This window comes from Carassius gibelio, chromosome A6, assembly GCF_023724105.1.
Source record: "Carassius gibelio isolate Cgi1373 ecotype wild population from Czech Republic chromosome A6, carGib1.2-hapl.c, whole genome shotgun sequence".
Classification (NCBI taxonomy): domain Eukaryota; kingdom Metazoa; phylum Chordata; class Actinopteri; order Cypriniformes; family Cyprinidae; genus Carassius; species Carassius gibelio.
Window position 1 is genome coordinate 28286812 of NC_068376.1, and position 27656 is coordinate 28314467.

At 34.5% G+C, this 27656-nt stretch overlaps 1 protein-coding gene across 2 annotated transcripts in view; it reads left to right on the forward strand.

Annotated features, from left to right (window-relative positions):
• The window catches only part of LOC128015964 (angiopoietin-4), a 38994-nt gene extending 18678 nt beyond the window's left edge, over positions 1–20316 (forward strand). For both annotated transcript variants that reach the window (XM_052600240.1, XM_052600239.1), the window contains 8 exons: positions 9123–9272; positions 9763–9884; positions 12679–12911; positions 14885–14997; positions 15123–15224; positions 15796–15962; positions 16056–16186; positions 18116–20316. In XM_052600240.1, coding sequence (XP_052456200.1) covers positions 9123–9272; positions 9763–9884; positions 12679–12911; positions 14885–14997; positions 15123–15224; positions 15796–15962; positions 16056–16186; positions 18116–18276 — 1179 coding nt within the window. In that variant the 3' untranslated portion in view covers positions 18277–20316. The remainder of the gene's footprint in view (positions 1–9122; positions 9273–9762; positions 9885–12678; positions 12912–14884; positions 14998–15122; positions 15225–15795; positions 15963–16055; positions 16187–18115) is intronic.
• Positions 20317–27656: the final 7340 nt, after the last annotated feature.

Genomic DNA, 27656 nt, shown 5'->3' on the forward strand with positions numbered 1-27656 from the left:
GCACTGTAAGTTGCTTTGGATAAAAGCGTCTGCTAAATGCATGAATTTAATTTAATATAAAGCTACTAATGCACAACTAAAATAAAAGCTGTGAAATTAAAAATAAAGCTAATTCTTAATATCAATAAAAACAAAAACAGTAACTCATAAATTGAAAATACATTCTTCCCTGAATATAACGGAAACAACAGCACAACATCCTTTAAAAACTGATATGAATAATTAACAATGAACTGCACTGCACCATAATCAACTGCCACAGCCCAATCTTTCTCTCGAGTCTAATCTTCTCAATGTATCAGTTGATTCAGTTCAGAAGACAGAATGATTCATTCCCAAATTCAGCGGTTCCAGAAAATTTGATGTTATCTGTTGTGCCAGTTGCAGATCATTTTCAACCTTATCTGATTGCATTACCAGAAATGGTGACTTTGTACAATGAAAGTTTAAGATATGACATGATATGATTTCCCCTGTTTGTGTTCTAATGAGTATGATGGATTGCTTTCTTCCCTGATGGTCTGCTTGGCAGATCACATTATCAGATTGTGCTATAAAACGTACATCTACTTTGACAGGTCAATCGTATATTTAACATCTTTTAGCACAGCTCTGGATTTTCTATTTGTTTTCCATAATCTTTGAAGCTTCACCAACTCTGATGAGTTTACAGATGATAAAGCCATAACCAAAATCCCAGTACAATCATAAATTTAGCTCACCACAATCCTCTTTGGCTTGTTTATGAATTCTATGGGACAGAAGCTAATTCTGGTCTTTAATCCATCAGGGAACAATTTACAATAAAAATGGCAGTTTTATGGGGGGGAGGGGATCATTTTTAAAATATAATGATGAACCATGACATTGAATAAGAGTTTATATAGGCTATGCAAGATCTGGCTAGTTGCCACGTGTAATTTTCTCTCAGTTTGATGTTTAAAATATTGACTTAAAAAGCTAATTTACAAAGCTAATTTCCAGGAATGATGGCATTCATTTTAAAAACGTAGTTTTCTTTTTCAATGCCACATGAGCTTCCAAAAGGTAACAATTTTTGTGGTGTTTAATTTTTTTATCAACATGATGCTGCAGCAGGTGGCAACAAGCGACTGTATAAATGAACCATTGAATTCTGATTAGTAAAAAAATAAGAAGATTCATTCATGAGCAAAAAAGTGAATTCTTTATGAGTGAGTCATTCAATCATTCAACAGATTCATTCACATGATTCAGAAACAAAATACAGCTACTGCGTGTTGATTGGAGAAACATATGATTCAGATTTGGTTCAAATGATCAATTCCGTTGATGCAGCAAAAAAAAATAAATAAATAAATAAATATTAATAATAAAATAAAATAATCAACAAATAACTGGAAATATTGTCTAAAAAAAAATTAAGTTACTCAATCTAACTTCTAGTATGTTAAAATGTTGCATAAAAACAATGCCACATTCAACCCTGACACACTGCTATTCAGAAATACAGGAATTTTGCTTAATTGTTCAACGTGAAATTAAAAACAATTCACGAAACAGTAGAAATTTCTGAATCATTAGTCATCATGGACACACACAAACACATTAGACATTTGACTTAAATTTTTACTTACTGATAGTCTTTCTTCATGTGACAAATAGCCCCGGTCTCTTTATATAGCATCAGTCTTGTAGTCATCAGTATCTGGTTATGTGTGAGCCAATGGGAAGAATCCATGCAAACGTCAGTAATGTTGAAGTCTTCAGTGGCTTTGACAGTGGGGCGTCTCTCTGTAACCATGCTGATAGAATTAGCAATAGGATGTTCTCAGACCGGGTGTATTTTTGGGGCATTCAGTACAAGAGAACAGAGACAAGAGACTATTTCTTGTTTGACCTCACTCAGAATGTTTTAGAAAATGTAGAGTAAAGAGAAAACTGGAGATATTCCAGATATATATATATATATATATATATATATATATATATATATATATATATATATATATATATATATATATATATATATATATATATATATATATATATATATATATATATATATATATATATATATATATATATATATATATATATATATGAACATACACATAGGGTTTTCCCTTTAACATCAGGCTAAACACTTTAGCCATTGAGGGACACATAACATCCCACTCTTTCCTTTTCTGAGTATCCAGACTCTCTCTGGACGCTGCTTGTGTGATGAATGTTAATCATAGTACAAAAACATGATTCATTATTGATGATAAATGAGTGTCTAATTGCTGTCTGAGGAAACAACTTGTTTTTGCAGTATCATGTGAATCTGAGAGCATGTTAATACTATTCACAAATTAATTGAACATATTTAGCTGTCAGAAGGACAGTTTTTTATGTGCACATTCCTGTCCCCTCACCGGCACACTGTCATAATGGATTAGTGGCTCAATGCCACCATAAACAGCCCAGACATCAACACAGTCGTTTTTATGCACTGTTAGTTTCCCATTTACAATAAACTGACACTCTGAGACTCTTTTGAAAAGATCTAGTCAAGGATCCCTGTTGGAAATTTGGAACCAATCCTAAAGGGACTTTTCTTGAAGACTTTCAATGTAGTACAAAACAAAACTAGATTTAGTTCCCAATAGCAATATTATGTTTCTAAATAGGATGAAATACCCCCATAGAACATTTGAAAGCAATCTCTTAGTATCTTTAAACTTAAATTTATTTTTTGTACATTCTTGTAGCTTTATTCCAACACTTTAAACTATACAAACTTTACAGTGCTAAAGGTTTAGTTTAACTTAAAATGAGAGTAAATGACTAAAATATAGTAATCAAAACTACAGTAGTATATCAGTGATAATAAAATAACGCTGGTAGAGAATAAGATCGAAAGTATGTATGCGTTCACTTAATTCTATATCTATTTAATAGTGATGCACTGAAATGAAAATTCTTGATGCACACTTGGCGGAAAAACGAAACCGAAATTGATGATTAAATCATTTTAGTGATACTGAATAATAATTAAAAAAAGCCAATAATACACTTTTATTGAAAGTAAAACAATACAATTGGACAGAGAATATATTAATATAGAATATCCATATATAATTTTTTTCTGTTCCATGGACCAGAATCAGATTTAACTGAATTATCCAAACAATGTGGTCCTACAAAGCTATTATTATCATAGCATGTGCGCTCAGCATAAAGGGTAGCATCATTTTACCAGTGGTGCCCAGTACAGCTGCACTTATATGGCATTATAAAAAGGACCAAAAAAAAGCACTTTGCTTCCTGCACCCGCCTGACTTAACGTGACATCGTTCGTATGCCTGTCTACGTCTCATCAGTATCTTAAATGGAATGGAATAAATAGTGGAATTAAATAAATAAATACATTTCAGTGCATCCCTATTTTGATATAAGTGACTGTCATTTATGAATTCACTTAGATTTTATATGATGAGTGGGTGGATAAATGAAAAGGCAGGTGGAAAAATCAATATGCCTCTTTAGAAAAGTGGAGAAATTGTGGAGAGCAATTATAGACTCAACACCACTAATTTTATCCATCTGGTTTATTTTAAAAGTGAGATGTGTGAGACATTTGTTGCAGGAATGATTACCTGTGGATCAACTCTGTTTCTGCTCACTATGGCCTCGCCACCATTTAGTACAGCTGGTCCAAGTATTAACATCAAATTTAAACTAAGGAAGTCCTCGTGACTAAAGGAGGCCTGCTAAATTGAGCTCAAATCTAGTCATGTTAATCATGTTAGTCATGTCATTTGTTGAGTTTCTGTCTAACCACACAGTGTCACAGTAAGGCATGAAAGGCCAAGTTTGTCCGGTCAGCAGTGAGGGGTATTAAAGTTGAAAGATAACATAATAAAATTAAACTAGGCAGCATACTGAGCCTAGTGGTCTTCTGAGCCATATTTTTCACACCTACAGATTTACAAAATCAAAACCATAAAAGGATGTTCAAAACTTAATATCCTGGAATATTAATAAATTGAAGGGGGGAAAAGGCTCTGTAGCTGGAACATTTTCATTTTTTCCCCTAATAAAACCTAGCAGACTTTGTTTGCAAACATTAAACACTACATTATAAACAGAATAGAAAAATATTTATGGAATAAATGTTTTTAGAATGATGTTATATTTGTGAAGACTTCGCAGTGGTGTAGGATAAACATTTTGTTTTTTTACGGGATTTTTTAGAGTTGAGCAATGCTAAAACAATGGCAGATCTGAAAGCTTAAACAGTTTCATGTATTTCTTGAAATGAATGCTGTAGATGACTGAAACGTAATTAAGTTCTGAATGGAATACTATTGTATTGACTACCAGTGTTGGGGTATCGCATTACAAGTAATGAGAGTTACCTACTCAGATTACTTTTTTCAAGTAACTAGTAAAGTAACACACAAAAACAAAGTTACTTTGTTTTCCCGTTAATTGGCTGACAAGTCTCCTGTCCCCATACTGGGAGAAATCAGAAGTACAGAGGCGTTGTGTGAACATGATGTTATGGTAGTTCTAGACTAAATGTAAATGTGCATTAATTCATCTCACCCAAGAAAAAATAAAATGTAGTATTCATCAAAATTAATTAACTCAAATGTATCTAATCCCATTTGATTAAATAATGTCTTTGCTGCTGACCTTTGATGATCCAGTTCAACCATACTAATAAGCAACAATTACTTTAGATAAACTAACAAACGTGCTTCATTGTTTTTTTTATTAATGAAGAGTGTTGAACCCTCTTCTCTATGATGACTAATGACTCTGCAGCCTGAGGTTTAGTCATTCAAGTTTTTGGTGTGAAAGGGCTTTTACGCAATATTGTTGTGCATTACTTTTAAAAGTAACTTTCCCCAACACTTGATTATTGCATTAGTGTGCTAGTTGTCACACGACCTGATTTCATTCAATGAAGGCTGCTTGTTACCACCACGGGATAAATATAAATATATATGACTTTTATTAGCTATCGTAATTCTGACTGTTTTTCTCAGTTTACATCTCAGAATTATACCATAATTTTTACTATACCAAATCATAATGCCAAATCTGCTATTTTGTCTGAAAAAAAAAAAAAACATACAGGAGAGTTAATTTAGTAGGACAAAAAATAAATAGAGTACGCAGTATACAGCATACTATAGGCATATACTGTGCAGTATGCAGTAAGCATACTTTACTGTTCACATATTCACATAATAAATTGTAATATATTCTCAATATATCTGTTCAAATAAATGCAGCCTTTGTAAGCCCTCATTACCGCCAGCTGAATTCCATTCTCTCATCATCACACCTGTTCGCTATCTGTCCCTTTGCCTTCGCCTAAGCTCTCTTTTTCGTATATGTGTTGTTGGATTATTGTTAAAACTAGATGAGTTTCCCTTTGAAGAAGTGGTCAAGGACCCTGTTTACTTTATGCATCCTCAGTTCTGTTAATCAGCCGTGCGGCGCATCATTAGTTTCTTCATTAAAACAAGACTGTCTCTGCCTTTGTCTCTGGACCCCTCTCTGTATCACAGTAAGAGGCTTATTGTCCCTTGTAGGGAAATTTGGAGTAGACACTAAACGCTCCAACATAACCTGGTACACACACAATACATACAATACATATCCATCCAAAAACGCACACACATAAAACATAAGTGCCACTGCTCTAGATTTAGCAGCTTAATAGACACAGGCAAAACTGAGTTTTTAAAACGGTTCAATTTGCATCGTGGGATCCTGTACCTTCTCCCAGAAGGTAAAAGTTTGTAACATGAGTAAAGTACATGGGACGAATCACTTAGGATCCTTTTAGCCTTTTTCAATGTACATTTTGGTCAGTATATAATGAAATCAATAATGCTGAACTGGAGCCAACACTTCTTTTGAGCCGTTTTCAGAAACCTGTCAGTAACGTACCGTCTTAACTTATTCATTGCCTGTAAGTAATTGCAGAAAAGTATTAATGATAAAATCTTTCAGAGCTCTTAGCTTTAAAAATAATCATTGGGGTTTCCGGGCCTATAGCAGTGGACGTCAAAGCAAATCCTGACAGATGAGAAAACAGAAGTTTTCAAGTTGCACAGCCACTAAAATCTGATCATCATGTAGAATGACACTGCTATTTCTGAAATTGTATCGTCTTAAACCCTGTTTATAATGAGAGTGAGAAACATGACACAATAAAACTATAGCATTCCCATTATAATTCATGAAGTTGTCTACACCGCAGACCACTTTCCTGCAATGTAAACATTTGGCAAATCTCAGATTCCCAGATCTTTTGAACACAATCAAATGTGTTAAAAAGGCTAAACACTGACAGCGATTTTCCAGTGTGTTTGTTTGAGTTGTTTTACTCTGTTACAGTTACATAGTTCACCCAAAAATTAAAATGATATCGTGATTTACTCATTCTTGTGTCATTCCAAACCCATAATACTCTAAAAAGGGGAAATTTATAGCACAGTGTTTAACTGGTGAAAGTCAAGGCTGTGACCGCATCTGTCAAGCAGGATTTCCATTAAAAAATGTCAGTCTTTTCCTCACACGAAAACTTGAAATGCATGTCATATGGGCTAATTTTATTGTTTTTCATGATGCTTTTTGAAGTTTGTCAGCCCCTAGTGGCCATTCACATTCATTGTATAGTAAAGAACAGTGTGAACATTCTGCAAAATGTCTTCTTTCAAGTTTCACATGGTTCTTTTATTTAGAAACAGAGAATGGCATTCGTTTCAACCCATTTTACTTCCGTAGGGATAATAAAATGTAATACAGAATTTATTAGCAGGATTTATTAAAGAATATAAAGATGAACATTTTTGTTCTATAAAATAACATGCACAGAAGAATCCTATGCAATAAGACCAGGAACATCTTTTAAGAATGTAAATATAGAGTCCTATTTGATTTCATGTTTACTTTAGTGTCTAGGGGTTTTCTCGTTTTGTTTTGATGAATATTATTTATTATTATTTTTATTATTATGCTTAATAATAATAAAAAAAACATTAATGGAATGCATTCATTAATTTGTATTTATTTATACAATTATCATAATTGAATAATATTTATTCATTTATTTATATCTGCATGAATCTTAATGACATATCAAATCATGTTAATTCTATCAATATATTCATTCTTAGTTATTGTATTAATCATTCATTGCATTTTATGAAACATCAATAATCAGTGTCTTGTCAGTGTCTATATATATATATATATATATATACACACATGAATTATAAAAAAATAATTGCGTATAAAAACAAATGTTAACAAATGTGTTATAAATTCTGATGTAATTTAAGTGTTATCCCAGAAACTATAATACTAAACCATTTATTTATTTCTTTGTAAATCAGTATTTGTCCTCATTTAACCCATGTTGATAATATATAGCAGCGCAAAATCTGGGCTGCTAACAGACAAGTTATACTTTTAAACCCCACAAGGGTTGATCCATGAACTATTACCAATGTGCCCTTGAGCAAAACACTTAACCCCAGGTTGCTCCGTAAGTGTCATATAAATCACTTTGTCAGCTAAATGACAGAGTAGCTAGTTTATAACAAACAAAACAATGATTGATCACGAAACAATTACTGGAATTCATGCTGCTATGTTTTTGAAAATGATGTCATCTGCATGAATCTTTATGAAGCAAACAACCCAACACAATCATTCTGAAGTGATCTCCTATAAACATCTGTAGTGTGTGTGAATGATCATCCGTGTCGTGACTGCATGCAGATCGCCATGACTCAGCAGAAATAATCTCTGAAGAGCATTACATTTACATTGGTGGTGTTTTTACAGTAAGGAGATGTCCCAGGAAGCTCTGGTCAAAATGAGATGAAACATCTGGTTTTGGTTAGCGCTCGTAAAGCGGATCCAACTGAATCCAGATCAGCGTTCCCAAGCTGGACTTGTCCTATGTGATTTTAATCCAAGGCAGGAAGCTTGGGTCAATTAATCGGTCAGGACACACTGCGTCTTTAGGGAGACGAAAACAACAAAAGAAAACCTGACCTTTACATTCTTGTTTGCGTTAATTCGTTTTTGCAAACCAACCATCATGTTTTAATTATGACTAACATACACTCTTAAAAGTAAAGGTTCTTTACTGGCATCAGTGGTTCCATCAAGAACTTCCTTCCATTCCAAATAATGTTCTTTATAGTGGAAAGAGGTTCGTTAGATATTTAAATTTATGCTCTACATACAAAGAATTAAATGTTTTTTAAGAACTGTTCACTTAAAGGTTCTTTGATGAACTTAAAATCGTTCTTCTATTTGGAACTATTCATGCCAGGGCACTGAATGCGTTTTGTAGCGATTGATATTGAAATATCACTATTATACATTTCTAACACAGTCTCTACATCAAAAAGCATCTTCCTTTTCCTTTTAAGTTCTGATAGACCACATCAAGTGCATAGCTCTTCCTCAGGGTTTAACATGTTTATTTCCATTATGATAAAATGATCCTTCATTAGTCCTTCTCTCAGGGTCAGTGTAGTCTTGGTGATGCTTTATTTATTTTTTTGTCTTTTGAGACTGAGAGGGTCACTATACCGCACCTCACCTTTGCCTGGCACTGGATCTTCTCCCAGTGGATTTAAAACCCACTGGATAGTGGAAAAATCCTGTTTTTGATCAACTTTCCAGCTCTTGAGTCCACACTGTTGAGTGCTTCAAAGAAAGGAAGCAGAGAGGACACATCACCGCCAAAAAAGTGGCCCTCGTAAACACCCTTCTGAATTTTTAAATGACAAATGGGACTAAAACAACCATCATGTTTTCATTATGACTATCATACACTCTTAAAAAAGTAGTTGTTTTCATGAAGAACCTTTAACATCCATGGAACCTTTTCCATTTCACAAAAGTAGTAAAAATTTACTTTTGTAAAATGTTCTTGACATAAAGAGAAAAAAAAAACAAAGTTGGAATTCTCGCAACCTTTGGATTACGAGTCCGAATCTCTAACCATTAGGCCACGACTTCCCCCATAATATATTATCCTTTGAAGGTCAGTCCAACATGTTGCAATATGCAGAATTATCTGAAATCCCAATTGTCTTTCCTTTGCTCAACAGTTAGAAAACTACATCCATCAGAAGACAGGGATGGTGCATTTTCAAGCTGATGCAGTCCATAACCAGACTGCCACTATGCTGGAGATCGGCACCAACCTGCTCACCCAAACCGCAGAGCAAACAAGGAAACTCAATGTCGTTGAAGCCAAGGTAATCTCATTCTACTATATATATATATATATATATATATATATATATATATATATATATATATATATATATATATATATATATATATATATATTAAAAACAGAAATATTGTGATATATAATATATTTATATGTATATTTGGGGTCCAAAAATGTGAGACCACACTGAAAACCTGTATTTAAACCTGGAAAGTTGTTAAATGCTTCAAAATATTAAACATAGAAATGTTAAGGTAGAAGATTGTGATGGGAAAATCATAATGATTTTTCACAAATCAAATCTAATAACTGTCCGATTTTCTTTCCTCCACTGAAGCTCAAGAACATCTAAAATCATTCTGGAAAACATCATTTGTTGGTAGTTGCTTTAGTTGTCATTTAAACAAACAATCAGACTTTAGGACCCCACTGTATCATGTCATATATAAAGTAACATATATGATAGTTTTCTGTAATTTCTCATTCTTCATTTTATTGAATTCCATTTGAAGGTTATGAACCAGACATCAAGAATTGCAATTCAGTTATTAGAGAATTCATTGTCAACAAACAAACTGGAGAAGGAACTCTTAACACAGATTTCAGAAATCTCCAAACTTCAAGACAAGAACAGGTAAAACATTTCAATAAATCTTTGTTTTTTTCTTTCATTTCATTCTGCTTCTTGTCTGGTAACTTAAAATTTACTTTTTATGTTAACATCAGCAGAAAGTTGTCAAACCAGTTAATTAATGTGACTGTATCAATCAAAACATCTTGATTGTATGTCATAGAAAGCAATGAGATAATCATATTCTTCCATATTCATTGTATAGCTTTATTCTCCTTATATGGCAACAGTTCTCTCATTTTTGTGTCCATTTTATTTCTCAAATGATATTGTATGAGAAACATCATACAAAGTGATGCTTGAGTGAGTCATAACTGAGAACTGGATTATGTAATTGTGCTCATTACAACTCTGAACAACTGCTGACCAAAAAGTTATCTGCAAGTCATTTTTTAGGGTCAGATAATGTCCACAACTGCACGTTCACACAGTGTATAGCAACTCTTGTCGCTCTTGTTGTTCTCAAAGCGATATTTTCCCATACTCGGCCAGTCGGAGAGAACAGCAGGGGTAAAGGTTTTGTAAAGGGAAATAATCAGCAACCTAATTGATTGTTTGTAATGTTTAATAACTACGGAGTAAGCACTGCACAGAAAGCAGACCCCAGGCAAGTTTCCTTTGCACACTTACAAAGCCAGACAAAGGGTTTCCCAGAAAACTTTGTACTTGGCTCTCACTAGATTAAACAGATAGCGCTTTTTGTCATTCAACTTTGACGACCAGTTGAACTGTGCTGCTAGTGATGTTTTGGTAGCTGCATTGGGGCATCAGACGTAGTTATAATGGACCACTACTTTACAAACAATTCAATTTTTCATGTTTCCCGTATGAGTGAGAACAGAGAGTTTTCGACCTTTCCAAGGTGACTTACAACTTGATAATTGCTCCCAGAATTGATGCGGGTTTAGAGAGGGTCAGCTTCATAGTGTAATAGCAGCAAACAATTGCTCGGCATTGTGTACACATTACAAACTCTGGCAAGGGACTTCAACAGTCCATGCCAATCGATTGTGTGAAAACTATTTGTGTAATCAATCATGAACAATTTATAAACATAAGCATCCAGAACCACTGGCAACCAAAGTATGTTTAATGACTATCTACTGTAATTTAACAAAGTAAGCTTCCAGTTACATGGCTCAATGGGGTTTTGATTTGCTTTCCAGTTATTTTCAGCCTCGAACCCTCGGGTGGTGTTATTTTTTTAGCACTCACATTCACACTCGCTCACTAAATCACACACAGATTAAAGCTGGCAGGATTTTGTGGAGTTCCTCAGAAACTCATTTTTGTAGCAGTGGCTCATTGTTGTGCAGATGTAAATTGTTTTGATAGCGGGCGAGACTGATTCAGTGCTGTCTCCTCTGATCCAGACACTAAATCATGAACCTACATGCATAGCACTGATGGAAATACTTTTAGAAAATATAATTTTCTAAAGGTTCAGAGATCAGAGTAATTTCACATGACACAGTAACCCATTAGACAATAGAAACCAAACAGCTTTAGTAACAATTCGATTCGAATCCCACTCGGAGTGGAGCGAGTAGGACCGGTTAAATTTGGTGCCGTGACCCGGATGGGAGTGAGTTTTAGGGGGGTGAGTGTAACTGTCAGTAAGAGCTGTGTGTGTAAACCTTATTCCCCTGGTCTCAAGAGGTGCTTTAGTGATTGATGCTAGAGGCTCCAGTCTTAAGCCTCTTTGTTAGAGCGACCGCCTCCCTCGCCGGAGACCACTTTTCGAATCTCATTGGGAGTGAGGCGAGTAGGACCGTTTACATATGATTTCATATTGGTATGATGCTTATATCGATGGTACTTTATGTAAATACATGCTGTATGCTCAGAAAGTTGTTGTTAAAAAACTGCTGACTAAGAGGATGTTTACACAACACCATTTTCAACTAAAAAACTGAAAACGTTTTATGCATTTTGGATGTTCATTTACACAACAATAGCAAACTTTTGAAAATAAACTACGAAACTACGGAAACTACGGAAACATGAATTTGTGAAAGCAGTGATGTCATGTGCGTGTGTATTATGTGTTCAGCCTAAAGGTACTTGTGCAGGCGCGTAGTATTTCTTTAAAAAGTGATATCGCCAACTACTGGCCTGGCATGCATAATACAGTATTTTTATTTGTTTTTACAATGACAAAATATTTTTTGTCTCTCTGCTTTAAAAAAAAAGTTTATAATGCAATAGTTGTTGTTTAATCATATCCTCAATTACATCTACATACATTTATGGGATGTTTGGCTGATTGCTTGGTAGTACTGGGTGGTTGCTTTGGATTACTAGATGGTTGCTAGGGTGTTTTTTCTGTGTGGTTGCTAGGGTACTTCGAGCAGATGATTTCAAGCAGTGTTCTGGCTTATTGCTAGTGTTATGGGTGATTGTTAGGGACTTCTAGGTGGTTACTGGGGTATTCTGTCCTGTTTCTAGGTTGTTCTGGGCAGTTTCTGAAATCTTAAAAGTAATAGCACACTTCTTCTCAAAAGACAAATGTTTTGTGGTGGAATTCATGTCTAGTGCAACTGGTGAGGGATGGGTTGAGAGCCAAAGTTTAATACTTAAGTCTAAATGTTTAAAATAAACTCCTGTAGATTGCAAAACACCATTATCCATCCTATTGTAGTCCCAAGGTAGAGGCCCAATGTCTCCATTTGGCATTGATTCCTGCTCTATCTAGGAATTTCTTAGAAACATCTGGAGACGCTTTGAAAAAGCTTCTTTTTGACTTAAACTATTAGTAGAAGTTTTTAAAGAATGCATTATACATTGCTTCCACCAGTCATTTGGAGAGTAAAGTCTTGGTCTTGGAGTCACAGCAGAGGACAGAGCTGGAGGACATGAGGGAGGAGAAGGAGCGCCTGCAGGACCTGGTGAAAAGACAGACAGTTGCCATTACGGCTCTGGAGAGACAGCTGAGTGCGGCCAGCAGCAACAACTCAGTCTTACAGAGACAACATCAGCAGCTCATGAAGTCCGTACACACACTTATCGGCATGGTGTCTTTTGGTACAGGTAAGAGTACACACCTTTAAACAAACAGTTTACCCAAAAATTATTATTTGCTCAAAATGTACTCATCCTGCAGGCCATAGAAGATTTAGACGAGTTTGTGTCTTCACAAGAACAGATTTGGATAAGTTTAACAGCACTTGCTGACCAATGGATCCTCTGCAGTGAATGTGAGTCCAAACAGCTGAGAAAAACATAACAATAATCCACACCACTCCAGTCCATCAATAAACATCCAGTGAAGTGAAAAGCTGCATGTTCACAAGAAATAAATCCATTATTTTAACTAGGCATTTCTGCATCTGGCCAGAATAGAATCCATAATAACACTTACTTTTAAAAAGTGTTTTGGATGGTTTTTCCTTGTAAACTGTGCATATTTCTATCCTGATTCAGATACAGAATTTCAATTTGTTTCTTACAAACATGCAGCTTTTTGCTTCACAAGATATGAATTACTGAATTGAAGAGGACTGGTGGATTGCTTGTAGGATTATTGTGGGTTGTTTTTCTCAGCTGTTTGGACTCCTGCCAACAGCATCAAGTCTACAAGTTGTATTTGTTCTGTTTACATGTGATTATCGTCATAAATTGTGCAAAATTAGCTCAGAATATTAGTCTACAACAATCTAGATCGTCTATCATGCCGTATAAGTGCATGATGTTTCACTTGAACTTATGTCATATTTTTAAAGCAAAAATGCACTTCAAATGTCATTTCATGTTGATTTTGGTTTCATCCCTGCAACATTTCACTGTCTGTGAGGAAAGAAAAGTGACTCAACACCTGGTTAGAGTACAAAGTAAGGTTACTTGTCTAAGAATGATGGTCACGTCTGATTCTTGAGCTTACAACAGCTTAGAAATCTAGTGGCAGATACTTAACATGACTTGAAAGTTTTGGTTAATTAACTGTGACGCTAATGATAAATCGAGCTGTGATTCATGGAGAGAGAAGAGGATAAGCTCTTGCTAGTGAAGTCTTTGGCAGCATGCTCTCGTGTCTTGGATGAAGTTCACATGCATCACAAACACAGTGATAAGCTAAATCAAGACTGCAGCATTTAATACGGACAGAAGACATGTCAGTTTATAAATGTTTGTGTGGAGGTTCACATTTGAAGAACCAAATGTACCAAATTTTCTAAATAAACTCTATATCAAATTCTTGACAAACACATTGTGTTGAATGTTTAAATGACTCATCCCAAAACTAGACCACTATGGATTTTATATTTGAACAGTTGAGGCTATGTAATGATTATAAATCTATCTGTTTTGACAACAGAAACCACGTCGTTTTGTTTTGTCACACTGTGTGGCAAATCCATAAAAAAAACTTTAGCATGTGAAGATTCAGCACAAAAAGTTGCATCATATTAATCAGGGTTATTTTAGTATGAAATTTTTATTAATGTTTTGAATTTGTTTGATTATTTTCTGTTTTTATTTATTCTGTTTTATTTTATTTTATTATATTTTATATTTTATTTCAGGTAAAGTTCACTTTATTTCAAGTAAAAAAATAATAATAATAGAAGTTAGATTTGAGTTTTAGTTTAGTTTTTTATACTAATAAAGTCAGTTACATCAGTGTTACTTTAGTATTATTAATACACTATTACAGTATTTATTAATATTTTGAATTAATATATTTTCATTTAAAAAAAAAATGTCACTTAGGTTTTTTTTTATTGGGTTTTTATTTTTTATTTTTTTAGTTTTACTCATAAGTAAGCAACTCACTGAAAGATGTAAGTTTTTAATATTGTCTTTGTTTCAGGTTATTTTTTACTTTATTTCAATAACACAAAAAAATACAGAAGACAGAGTCGTGATTTATAAACGAATACCAGACCTCTAAAGTATTTCACACTAACAGCTATGCCGCATAAATCTTTTGTTTGCTGATTATCTTTTCAACTTGCTTTCAAATCAACTCTAAACCACAAAGCCTCTGTATTTGTTCCTTACAGGCATCTCATCAAATGAGCAGCACTTCAGAGACTGTGCCGAGGCCTATAAATCCGGTCACAACACCAGCGGAGTCTACCACATTTACATCGGAGACACGACCGAGCCAACCAAGGTGTGGGATGCATTCTTTCACAAGTATGAGGAATCAGTGTGATATATCTTGGCTGTGACATACCGAATGAGGAACGGCACAAATATAAGAGAGTGAGACTGAGATGTTTCATATCCTTCTGACAGGTCTATTGTGATATGGTGACAAGCGGAGGTGGCTGGACGGTATTCCAGCACAGATACAACGGAAATGTGAACTTCCAGAAAGGGTGGAAAGACTACAAACTGGTAGGTGGACGCGAAGATGTAAAAAGTGCAAAACATTTAAAATTGACTGTGCAGAACCTTAGCAACCACACTAAACCCCATAACAACCATTTAGAATACCACAGCAACCACTTTAGCATTATATCAGTGTACAGACAAAAACTTGTTGCATTTGTAGATAATGATGAAAATCCATATTGATTGTGTTTAAAGAAATTGGTGACATTTCAGAACGGATTTTCTGTCTGTGCTGAGAAGACTTGATTACAAGTTTGGCATTATTCTGATGACATATATAGACTTAAAAAGCAGCCAAAACAGGATGAAGCACGGCGGCTAAAACTGTGCGTGACAGATTGGCATCATTGGCAGTAGCGGAGCTGTTTGGTACATTCTGCTGATATTTTAAGTGCTTAAATATGCTGAAATGGACTGAAAACTGGTAGTTCTTGAAACTGTAGCAGTGAAAATCAATACTGCAATTTTCTACATTTTGTTCATCTTGCCAAATGTTATTGTGTATTATATTAAAACCCGGCTTTACAAGATGAATGAGATGCAGCATTGGTGTCATTGTATGTTGTTCTCTCAGGGATTCGGTGATCTTAGTGGAGAGCACTGGCTGGGTAATGAGGCTGTTCACCTGATCACCAGTCAAGCCCAGTACTCCCTCCGAGTGGAACTTAAGGACTGGGAGGAGAATGGCGCCTATGCTCTGTATGACAAATTCCAGCTCGCCGGTGAAAAACAACAGTACAGGTATCACCAAGATTGATAACAGTGCGAGACTTGATCATTTAATACGTTTTGGCATCATTATCATAATCTTGCAATGTTTTTCTCTTTCTCCAGACTCTCGCTAGGAAGCTATAGTGGAACTCCAGGACAGCAAAGTAGCTTAGCATCAAACGGCACAGGCTTCAGCACTCGCGACGCTGACAATGACAAGTGTGTTTGCAAGTGTGCCCTAATGATGACTGGAGGTGAGCTTTTAAACATGAGCTCTTTCAAAAACACTGTTATGAACCAAACTGTTCAAATTTTGAAATACTGAGAAGTACTTCAATGAATAGTTCACTCCAAAATTTAAATTTGAACAAATTTGACTCACCCTCAGGTCATCCCAGATTTAGATGAGTTTGTGGTAGAGCATTAAAAAACATAGCTGTTTTTAATAACATTATATTGTAGCTGAGCAATGTGAGGCTACACACTCAAACATGCTTTCCTGAAATGTTTTTCGAAAACAAAATAATTGAAGCAAACTTCTTCAAATATTAGACAGTAAAGCAGCTCTGAGAAAGACAATAGTGTCATTCTTCAGTTCGAATCAGTTCAGGGTTGATTCAGTTCAGTTCAATGACTGTGTAAAGTTCATCAATTATCAAACTAAATTTCAGTTATAAGCAGCTCTACAAAAGACGTGTCATTATTTAGCTCCAGTGTTAATTCAGTTAATTCAATAACAGTCACAGAATTCATCATGAAACTAATTCACTTCAGCTGTAAAGCAGCTCTACAGAAGACAATACTCTCAGAAAATTTAGTTCTCACCTGAAAGTATCAGTGCGATTTATTGCAATAATCTTGCAATTTAATAAAATTCTCCTGTTCACGCAAATATTTAATGTCCATCAGTGAAGTTGCTTTTTGCATCTTTAATTGTCATCCCATTGATGAAAACATCTTCAAAACTGAGCAAAGTCCATGATCTTGTCACATCCATGATCATTTGACATAAAATACTTGTTAGGTAAAGACTAATCTGATTGTAGATAGGCACTCGACAGCACTTATTGAACACAAGCCATCTACATTCATATCCTCGCTGTCACATTTCTTCACTTGTGGCCTTTTAAGCTGAAACTGTCATGAAAAATCCCTCTGATCCTCTTCTAATCAAAGAAAACGCAAGCCCATCACAGAATTATGTAAAACACATCCAGAGTTCAGATGTGATTTCAACGCTCGCTATGCAGACAATTTAATCTATGCACTCGACTGCAGATCCCACACCACTGGGGGAAAAGATAAACAGCTTTTAATAGCATGCATCGCTATTGATTTTGAAAGTTGTTGGAGTTAATTACCGTCGAACTGGCTGGAGAACTTTAAGTGCCCTTTCTGTTTGCATTTCAAATGGTAATAAAAAGATGGAAAGATGGATCCATCTGTGCGGCCTGTACAAACTAAACACGCATTGCGGGAGGTGATACTGATTTAATCAGGGATAGACAGACGGTGTCCTCTCTGAAGAGTGAAAGTCTGGTTTTTATTGAAGAGTCACAGTTTGCTTTGACAGGTCTCGCTGAGACATCGACCGCACAGTGGGAATAACATACTCTTTGAAACACTGATAGACTGTGGAGAGAAAAATAAAAAGACACATTATAGAGGAGAGAGATGGATCAAGGGCTTTGATTGTTTTGAGGAGATGCAATTTTAAGCCTGACTTTATTTGCTCACCCTCATGTCGTTCCAAGACCAGTATGACCTTCTGTATTTTGTGGTATGCTAAATAATTATTTTGTATAATCTTCAGTTTTAGTTTTTTGTTCATTCAGTAAAAACGTGCTGTATCTATCAAGTTCTTAAAAGGACAAAAAGCAGCATGAAAGTACTTTTAAGTTTTTATTTATTTCCAGTTATTAAACTTAAACTGATTTCAGACAGTTGCCAAGGCAAAATGTATCATTGTCATATCATATCATCTAATATTTTATTTTATTAATAGATTTGGTTTAGTTAACAGTGAGTAACACTGTGAGCACACACCCGGAGCAGTGGGCAGCCATTTATTCTGCGGCGCCCGGGGAGCAGTTGGGGGTTCGATGCCTTGCTCAAGGGTACCTAACCATTAGGCCACGACTTCCCTATTTATCTCAGTCTCTTTACATTTGTCATTCTTTCAGGCTGGTGGTTTGATGCTTGCGGTCTGTCCAACCTCAACGGAATCTACTACACCGTGGGTCACAATATCCGCAAGCTCAATGGGATTAAGTGGCATCACTTCCGTGGACCCAGCTATTCACTCCGGTCCACTTCCATGATGATCCGTCCAGCTGATTTCTGACGTGAATAAATTAGCATTGCCGCAAGCTTGTCATATTGATAATGAAAGGACATAAAGTGCTTGCCTTGGGACATAGATGCAACAAGGTGGAGACAAATAAAGATGTCATTTAATGGATGAACGGCGATGTTTCACTACAGAGAGCAGGAGTGGACAAAAACTATCAGACTGAATATTTGGTTTCATTACTACACCACCATTTTCTTTTTTTACACATTTAAACATGCTTCACCTTTACACCTACTTTTGTCTTTCACCTTTACACCAACTTTTTGAGTTCATGTGTGGCTTATAACCTGAAACTCTCTTAGTGATGGTGTCAAAATGTGGCAAAATTGTGGCATGATGTAATTCCAAAGGAAAACATTTCAAACCTAATGAGTCTGATTCCAGAACTGTTCTGGATGTTCAAGAGGAATAACTTTAATTTCTAAGATGTGCTATTTTGTAAAAGATAATAGCTATTAACAATTTAGTGAGACAGATGACTAGTTCCACTACCATTCGGAAACTTGAGGTTGGTAAGATTTTTAGGCTCTTATAGTCACCAAGGCTGCATTTATTTGATCAAAAATACAGTATTATAATTTAAAATACCTATTTGAATATACTATTTAAATATAAACCTTTGATGCTGAATTTTCATCATCATGACTCCAGTCTTCAGTGTCACACGTTCCTTCAGAAATCATTCTAAAATGCTGCTCAAGAAACAGTTCTTAATTATCAATGTTGAAAACTGTTGTGCTGCTTAATATTTTTGTAGAAATCATGATTAATTTTTTTTCTTTGTAAGTATTCTTTGATAAATAGAATGATGAAAAGAACAGCATTTATTTGAAATAGAAACCTTTTATAGCATTATAAATGTCTTTACTTTACTTGTTGAATTAAAGTGTTAATTTCTTTAAACAAATGTACTGACCCCAAACTTTTGAATGGTAGTGTTACTAGTGTAGCTTCTTAGCAAGTCAGCTGGTTAGACGGAGTCATTGTATAATGTTATGTATAGTTTTAATAACTGGATATTTTTAATATTTTGTATCTCTTTCTTTTTTTTTTTTTAAGCCCTGAAACATACTCTGTACAAGAATGTCAATGCAAACACTTCTAACTCCAGTGTGTAATTTAATAAGACTAAATTCTATTTGTTTAACATGTTATTAGTATTGCTATGGAGGCTATTTAGCATAAACTATCATCTTTATGGTCTTCACGGAGTAACATTTGCAAGTAAATCTTGCCGGGCAGCTTAGAGTAGTGTTATTTGGGAAGTTTATAACTAGCTACTGAATGTAACTCTTTTCTGCACTCTTTTGTACATAAATTCTTTAAAGCAACTCGAAAGCAATGTGCTGCGTTTGCCCACTTGCATAAAGTATGTTTCTGGCCTTAAAATTGTTTGTACCCGTGTGATGTGTATGTATTGTATGCAAGAGAAAGATACTATATTTTGTTTATTCATGTTTTGAAATATGTTCTGTGTGTCCTATTGTTCCCATTTCAAGACTAGATGTCATTTTTTAGGAGGATGCACTTTAAGGAGCACAGTATGACGGTCATGTGGTTAGACAGCAGATACGCTGATAGGAGCTGACTGTTCCGACAATTGTACAGTGTGAACAATACTTTTAGATGCTGCTGTTGTGTATACATTAATACTTTATGACCATAAACCTTTCATCACATATCATTACAGTTTGATAATAAACCCTACAGATGAGTTCTGGAGTCAAACTGGATACCAGGATTTCAGCAGGTTGACATTTATATATGAAATATTTTACTATTGTGAACTAAAAGTTGAAGATGCCAAAGGCTTTCCTGTCTTTTTGTGGTTCAAGCTTCCTAGTTCATACAGTGTTTTCATTTAACTGAATTCCAACTTTCTGCCAAGAACATCAGGAGCATATGGAAGACATTCCCTCTTGTTGATTCTTTATTCACTTTGTAAAAATGTCAATTTGTCATATCAGATATTCCTCTTTTTTTGGGGGGGGTTTTGTTTTAAGAGTTCTACATAAGCAATAAAGTGCTTCTTATATAGATGTTTGGTGCAGTTTTGGTCACTGTGTCTTAATTGGTTTTTCTGAAACATATTTCAAAAGTCCCTCTGTTAAGATACTTTATATATAGCATATACATTATAATGATTGATCTTTATTAATCAAACTGCATATAACTGTAATGCTTACAGGGAATAATCTCATAACTTTGGCTAACATTCTGGCAAGGTTCTCTCAACGTTATGAACAAACATTCTTTCAGCAGCCTGTTAATAGACCAGTCATTCAAAGTTATATATATAACGTCCATACAAAAACATTATGAAACATTTTATTGCTGAAACATTTTAATTCCACAATGTTACTTGTTTGAGAATGTTCAGAGAACATTCAAAATTAACGTTTCCATAATGTTTGAATAAAGATAATATTTAGAACGTTTTTAGAGAACATCCAGAGAAAAACATGTTCATAATTGAATGTTTCGTAACGTTCTCATATTTTTGTTAGATGAGTATCTTGCGAGCTGAGGGGAAAATATAAAAGGCCGTTGCACTGTAAAAAGCTTCCAAAAAGAATTTGACACCGTAAACCATATTACCCAGATAGCTGAAAAATGTTAGACTTTAGTTAACCTTGTCAAACTGGCTGTTGTTTTGATGAGAAGTTATTCTCTAGCGCCATCTGCTGACCAGCTCTGTATGTAGGATGCACAAACATCTGCCACCTCAGAACTACAGCATGACCACAATAAAGGATTACTCGAAAAATAATGAAATATTGAATTATATCCATAACCGTTTCAACAGGTTTTTCAGGTCTGGTTGAAGAGTGCTGTAGGTTGCACATTCAGAGCAGTAATGTAGCTGTGTGAAGTGAAACTGGATGTGTTCAAAACCCTCTTTGCTCTTTTATATCATTCTCTCTCTCTTGTTCCTTTTCTCAGGCCTTCTCGCCCTCCCCTCCTCTTCTGACCTCGATTCAGTTTTTTGTTGTTGTTTTGGCTCTGTCCCTCCAGTTCTTGATCTCTGGAGAAGCTAGAGGGAAATCTAGGTTATTGATGTCTAAACCACAAAAACTTATTTTAGGTTATTGCTGACGGTCACAGTACATTTTTATTTTTTACTTATATTTATCTTTACAATTCATATATATTAACAAAATACCCATGTCCAAGATATAGGAAACAATATTCCATAATGATGTGCAGATGGTCAGATTTGAGCAGTAGGGGGCAGATGGGGACAGTGGTTTATTAGTAGGGGTGAAATGACCAGAGATTAACACCAGGGTCACACTGGTGTTATGAGGTAAGCATATGTTTTCATTTGTCGTAATAAACTATATAAAAGACGCATAAACATGTAAATATTAAAGATGGAAATCATATTATTTAGGTTTTTAATCAAAATTACGTGAGACGCGAACTTTAAATAATTTTGAGCATATACTGAGCAGATATTATCATTTATATTTAGGAATATTCATTTGATTCTGTCTAGTTCAAGCGTGTTTCAAAACGTTTCACTGAGAATAAACAGTAGTTTTATTTTTATTTTTTTCTTCTCTGTCAACATGACTCTATATCCTGATCGTCTTTTGAAATATCCCTTTAAATAATAAAAGATATTTCCTAATGTCATCATTTTCCATGAAGTGACTTAATTTTGGAGGGAAAACAACAGTGCAAACATTAGTTAGTATTAGCGATTGATTTGATGAGATCTTTGATGTTTTGATGTGTTAATTTGTTTCATTCTATTACATAACATGTTGTTTGATAAAATTACAGAAATTATGTTGATAGTTTCAAAACGAATTGCTATTGTGTGTGTTTGTGTGTATGTGATATATAAATATAGCTTAACCAGAATGTACAATAATTTGATCGTTTGCAGTGTAGCTCTTACAATGGACTTCAGTGTAGCATACTGTAAAATATATTAATCACTCCTTTCAAAATTGTGTTATTTGAGCTGTAGAGTTGACATGGTTATAATGGGGTTTAAAATATTTGCAGTTAACTTTGCATAGACAAAGTTTATAGTGGTTTTTACCCTTTAGTCCTGTGTTAGGTCTATATATTTTTTGTGACTACAGTTTTGATATGGTGTATATACAGAAACGTGTATTCTGGTTCAATACCCTTTTCCATAAACTTGCAATACTTTAAATGTGAATCTTGCTTGTTTTGTTTACATACTGAGAAGTGAGTCAAATGCCGTCAATAGAGCTTAACTGGAATAGATTTGGGAACATTTCCTTAACCTTAATAAGCCACTAGATGGATGTAGTCACAATTCACCCTGGGTACCTTGTCACTGATGTGCCATATGCAATTAACATGGAAAACTGTCTGCAATGTTGGCATGCTAAACACTTCTCCAAAACAGTGGTTGGTAATGCAGCTGTCCCGTCCCATCATTCTTAACACAGGGGGTCTGTAAATGCACTCAGCTTTAGCTATTCTAGATTGATCGTAAAAATTCTAGCTCAGGGGAAGCTGAGGATACTGAGACTATGCTGCTGTTTGGATCTATTTTTGTGTGGTTTAATGTATCATGGCTGCTTTGATGTTAGTCTGTTTTTTATGCATTCATATGTCCATGCTGAAGCATAATTTTATAACTGGATAATGGAGTCTTTTATACTGTCTGCTTATGTGCATTCATTTTAGGATAAATATATGATGTTGTATATATATTTTGATCTTGCTTGTCATGTAATATCAAGGCATTATAAGAATTTAACACACACACACACACACACACACACATTAAATAAAAAAATACATACATGTGTTTTTATGTATATGCTTTTATGTATTATGTAAAAGTCTGTAACTTTCCCTTCAAAGAATGCCATGTCTTATCCTGTATAAATAACATGGTATAATCATGGTCCTTTTTTTAGCCATTGTATATTGGAAATGCTTGTGTACATGCCCAATATACCATGATAGTATAGTACTTGTTATTATAAATAGATAGTGACCTATCAGACTTAATGTCTCTCCAGTCTGTCATCAATAACTTATTAGTGCTTCACTCCTGCCAAACTGATTCATTAGGGTTCAATTATACATGAATGTCAGTATGAAAGTGTTGGATATCTCAATGTTATTTCACATTTCATAATTTTTTTTCGGCAATACCTATGTATAATTTCTTTAGAAATGAATAGGAAATCTACATTTTCTTTGCTAATGAATCTATATATGACATGTTAGAATTAATAAATGGATGGTAGTATTAAAAGAAATGTGTGACACCTAAGCATGGAAACCTCATGACAGTGACAGAATGGTGTGTACATTACAGAGATGCATTTTGCATGTACCTTTGTTAACTGCAGTCAAAATGGGCCATGTGCATGCACATTTTCTATGTTTTTACATGGATCAGCATAATGACTGTGTTTATTTGAAACACAGTGTTCTTAGTAATGTTAATAACCTTGGCACATACTGTTTGATAATGAAAATAGCGCAAAAGAGCACACCTATAATTAAACATGATGAATTAAACACATGTTATGGATAACATTATATGATTTTATTATTATTATTATTTCACGCTGTGCTGTATTTTTCTAGTAGTGTTTGTGTGTTTTCTGAGGTAATACTAGACACGACACTATGTATAAATTTAGCATTTGTCCCCCTCACCTTTCATTACATGTTTCCAATCTGGTGTCCAAGAGGTTATAAAGTAAATATCTGCAGGGGCTATTACAGAAAATCAATAAATCATTTAGATTATGCAGAGGCCTGTGTAGAATGACTTGACAGACTCACAGTGTGTCATACAAACACAGATCCTGCGATCTCACATGCAGGTGAATCTCACATGTTCGATACATACATACATATATATATATATATATATATATATATATATATATATATATATATATAATCTGAAATAAATTAAAATTTAAAGGAAATTATATAAAAATAAAAACTGATTCAAATTATTCATAAAAATGTCTCTACCATGCTAATTTCTGGACCACTCTGGGGTCATAAGTATATTCCTAATATGTTTTTGTATTTAAAAGGCTCTTAAAAGAAGAGCATGTTTAAATTAATTAGTAAAAATTTTGTGAAACAATGCATTGGAAGTGTGGCGGTAAAAAAACTCTGTCCTCATTGGTGCGATAGAGTTTCCATCACATGACTGTGCTATTAAACTGGATGTGATATTTAAAAAAGAAAAATGGCATGTGTGATAATTTGTCTAATCTCATCAGACGTATTCAACAAAGCACAATTCAGTCTGCATGCGGTCAGGGGTCACGACACGCTCACGATTCAGACCTGATTGCATCTTTTGATATGAGAAAGAGAAGCAGGAAAGCAATAGACAAAACCGGGGTGGGTGGGTGAGGTAAGAAGGAAAAATGGAGAAGGAGGGTTTATTTTAGAGTGTGTGTGTCTTGAGCAGGTGCTGAGAGTGTCTGAGGACAGTTTGAGTATCTGATCTGAGTCATACACAGAAATGACTCACAACAACACCAGTCTTCATCAGCATACATAGAAAGAGAGAGGGACGTCTTGGTGTCCTTTAACATCTTTCGCAGTACCCGCTGACTATTTTGTATGCTTTTTATTTTTGGTTTGTTCATTCAGACTCATTGGATGGCTAAATTAGGTGGTCCGTGTGGTAATATGGCACCTACTTCTTGAGTGCTCTGAGAATGAAGACTGTTTTAAAAATATAACTGAAATTACAAAAGCCAAGTCCTACAAAAATCACAGTATCAGATGGTAATTTCATGTAATATTTAACACTAAAAAGTTGTAAATAAAAAAATGTAGTACGTTTTACAAGTAGATACTGTTTAGGTCTTTCTACTTTAAAATGTCATGTTTAATTCAACGTGTTACTTGCTGTTTCTTTGTAATTAATTGTAAAAATTATTAGCAATTTAGAGTGAAAACTTTTTTTTTTTTTTTTTTTGCATTGCATTGTATTGTATTGCAAGGCATTGCATTTTATCATTGTACAGTGACAAAAAATTATAATTTCATGGTACTTTTATATACATGCTCTTTTTTTTAAAATACGAGTTATTGTAGGTTGTCCATTGATATATTCAGTTAATCTGTGTCATATGCAAAAAAGAAAAGTAGAGTTGGCATCTAAGAGAAAGATAAAGGAGGAATAAAATGTACGAAAAAAAATAATGTAATGCAGCTGTTGTGGTGATAGCACTAAAACCATGTCATACCAAAGCTACTGACAAAGCATGGTAAAAATATGGTGGTGATTATATATAGTATATATATATATATAGTAGAAGGGTACTTTGTGGGTCAGGTTGTCTATTAATAGAACAAAGACAGAAATACAAAGTGACTTGAGCTTATGTCATTCTAATATCATTGTCAGGTGGTAACCCACTATTATTAGAGTCCATTCATGTTTCCGCAACAAGAAAATATAATCCTACATTCATAACTTTATCCTGACAGGAAAGACTTGTGATAAGACCATGACCAAAAAAATGTGGAAATACCATGTTATTTTGTAAGCATGAGCTGACCATAATGTGTGAACATAAATATGTTCACACATATTCACACATATATCAAACGTGCACAAACTACTAGCTACTACTAAATATTGTAGAAACATAATTTTCTGTAAAGTTGCTTCATAACGATTTGTATTGTAAAAAGCGCTATACAAATAAACTTGAATTGAATTGAATTGAATATAGTTTCAAACAATAAGTATAAACTTTTTTTAATACCATCTTCCATTTCATTGCAGGCGGCTGAACTTTTTATTAGCAATGACCTTTGTTACTGCAGAGCTAGCTGGTGCTACACATCATTTAGTATGAAATACTACAAAATCAACCCTGTTTTTGCTGGTTAGCATAAGCAGAGACAATTAGCGATACAGCTGTGTGCTAAAACGCTGGGTTGGCTTGTTTACGAGGACCAAATGGAATGCGAGCACACTAATTGTCTCATCCAAGCTGGTTTCTAATGACACCCGAGCTGTCAAACTACTACAGCTGTGTGCGCTAAAGCTAGTAAATGACTGACTACTGTGCACGACTAACGTCATATCCTAGCACAGTGTTGTTGATTAGCTCATTACTCATGGTCTGTTAATGAGACGACTGCTCAAAGGAAGAAATGATTCTATATGCAGTTCAATCTTTGCACTAATGCCCAACTGAGATTAGACATGCATTCAGATTATTATTGGAAAACAGAGCTGAGTTGAATGTTGGCTCATGACATTTATTATAAAGCACATTTATTGTAATGTGTTTTTCGATGCTAATAGCTTTATCATCTGGTGTAGTGTGAGTTGTATACGTCAAGGACAATTGAGTCTAAATAGAGTTCCAAGTTATGTTACATTAAAATATGTAAATATGCAAAGATACAAATGAGTTTTTAGTGCAAGGCAAAATTTTCATACAAATACATTGCAGAAATTTCAGAACAGTTGATTATTTGGCCTTGGAAGAGTCTGATGAGAAATGTTTGAGTTCATAGTGAGACTTGGAAAATCTGAACACACATTTGATGAGATGTTGAAATCTCTTCTGAAACAGTAGACAGGGAAAATTCTTGATTTGTTCTCCTATAATTTTATTTTTGAGATTCATGGTTGCAATATTAAAGCTATTATTGAGAGATCAATATATCTCCTTTGTTATTTTCTTCCTACAAAAGCCATTTACATCTCAGAATGAGTTAAATATGAATTGTCTGAGGTTGTGAATGTCTTGCTTTTACAAACACATTAGGAGATGCTACAATGGCCAGTCAGTGAAGCTTTAAGCGTGTTTAGCTGCAGTCTGAGCTGGTAAGTGCATCCAGCTGGTGGTGTTAGCGGTGATATAAGTGACGGTTTCTTTCCTCGGTACACTCCTCCATATGTGAGTCACCAAAAGCCAGAGGAAGCGACGAGAAATAACATCCAAAATGACAGTCATTTTATTTTTGTCCCCAAAGATTCAGGGATCTTGTGTGGGAGCTAAAAACAAGCAAAGACATTTAAGAGGTGGATATATATTTATCACCCACAGATTTCGGATAATCCTTGAGCAAATAAGGTTATATAGGGCAGGATTCATGTTAACAAGTTGTATAAGTCAGTGCAAACTGGGTCTTTACATTACATTTTTACATTTTTACAAATGGTTACCCAAGTGCCAAAGTAAATATGGATATTATATGCATAATTGTTATAATAACTAAGGCTGAATAAAAAAAAGTCTCTCAAATTGCATTTTATTATCGTATTTAAATGTAGCATTTTTGTGTGTGACCTTATCAGTTCTTATGTTATGATGTCTTATAGTGCAGTGCAGACTTCACAATGCAGGTGTTTGCATTATATTTTA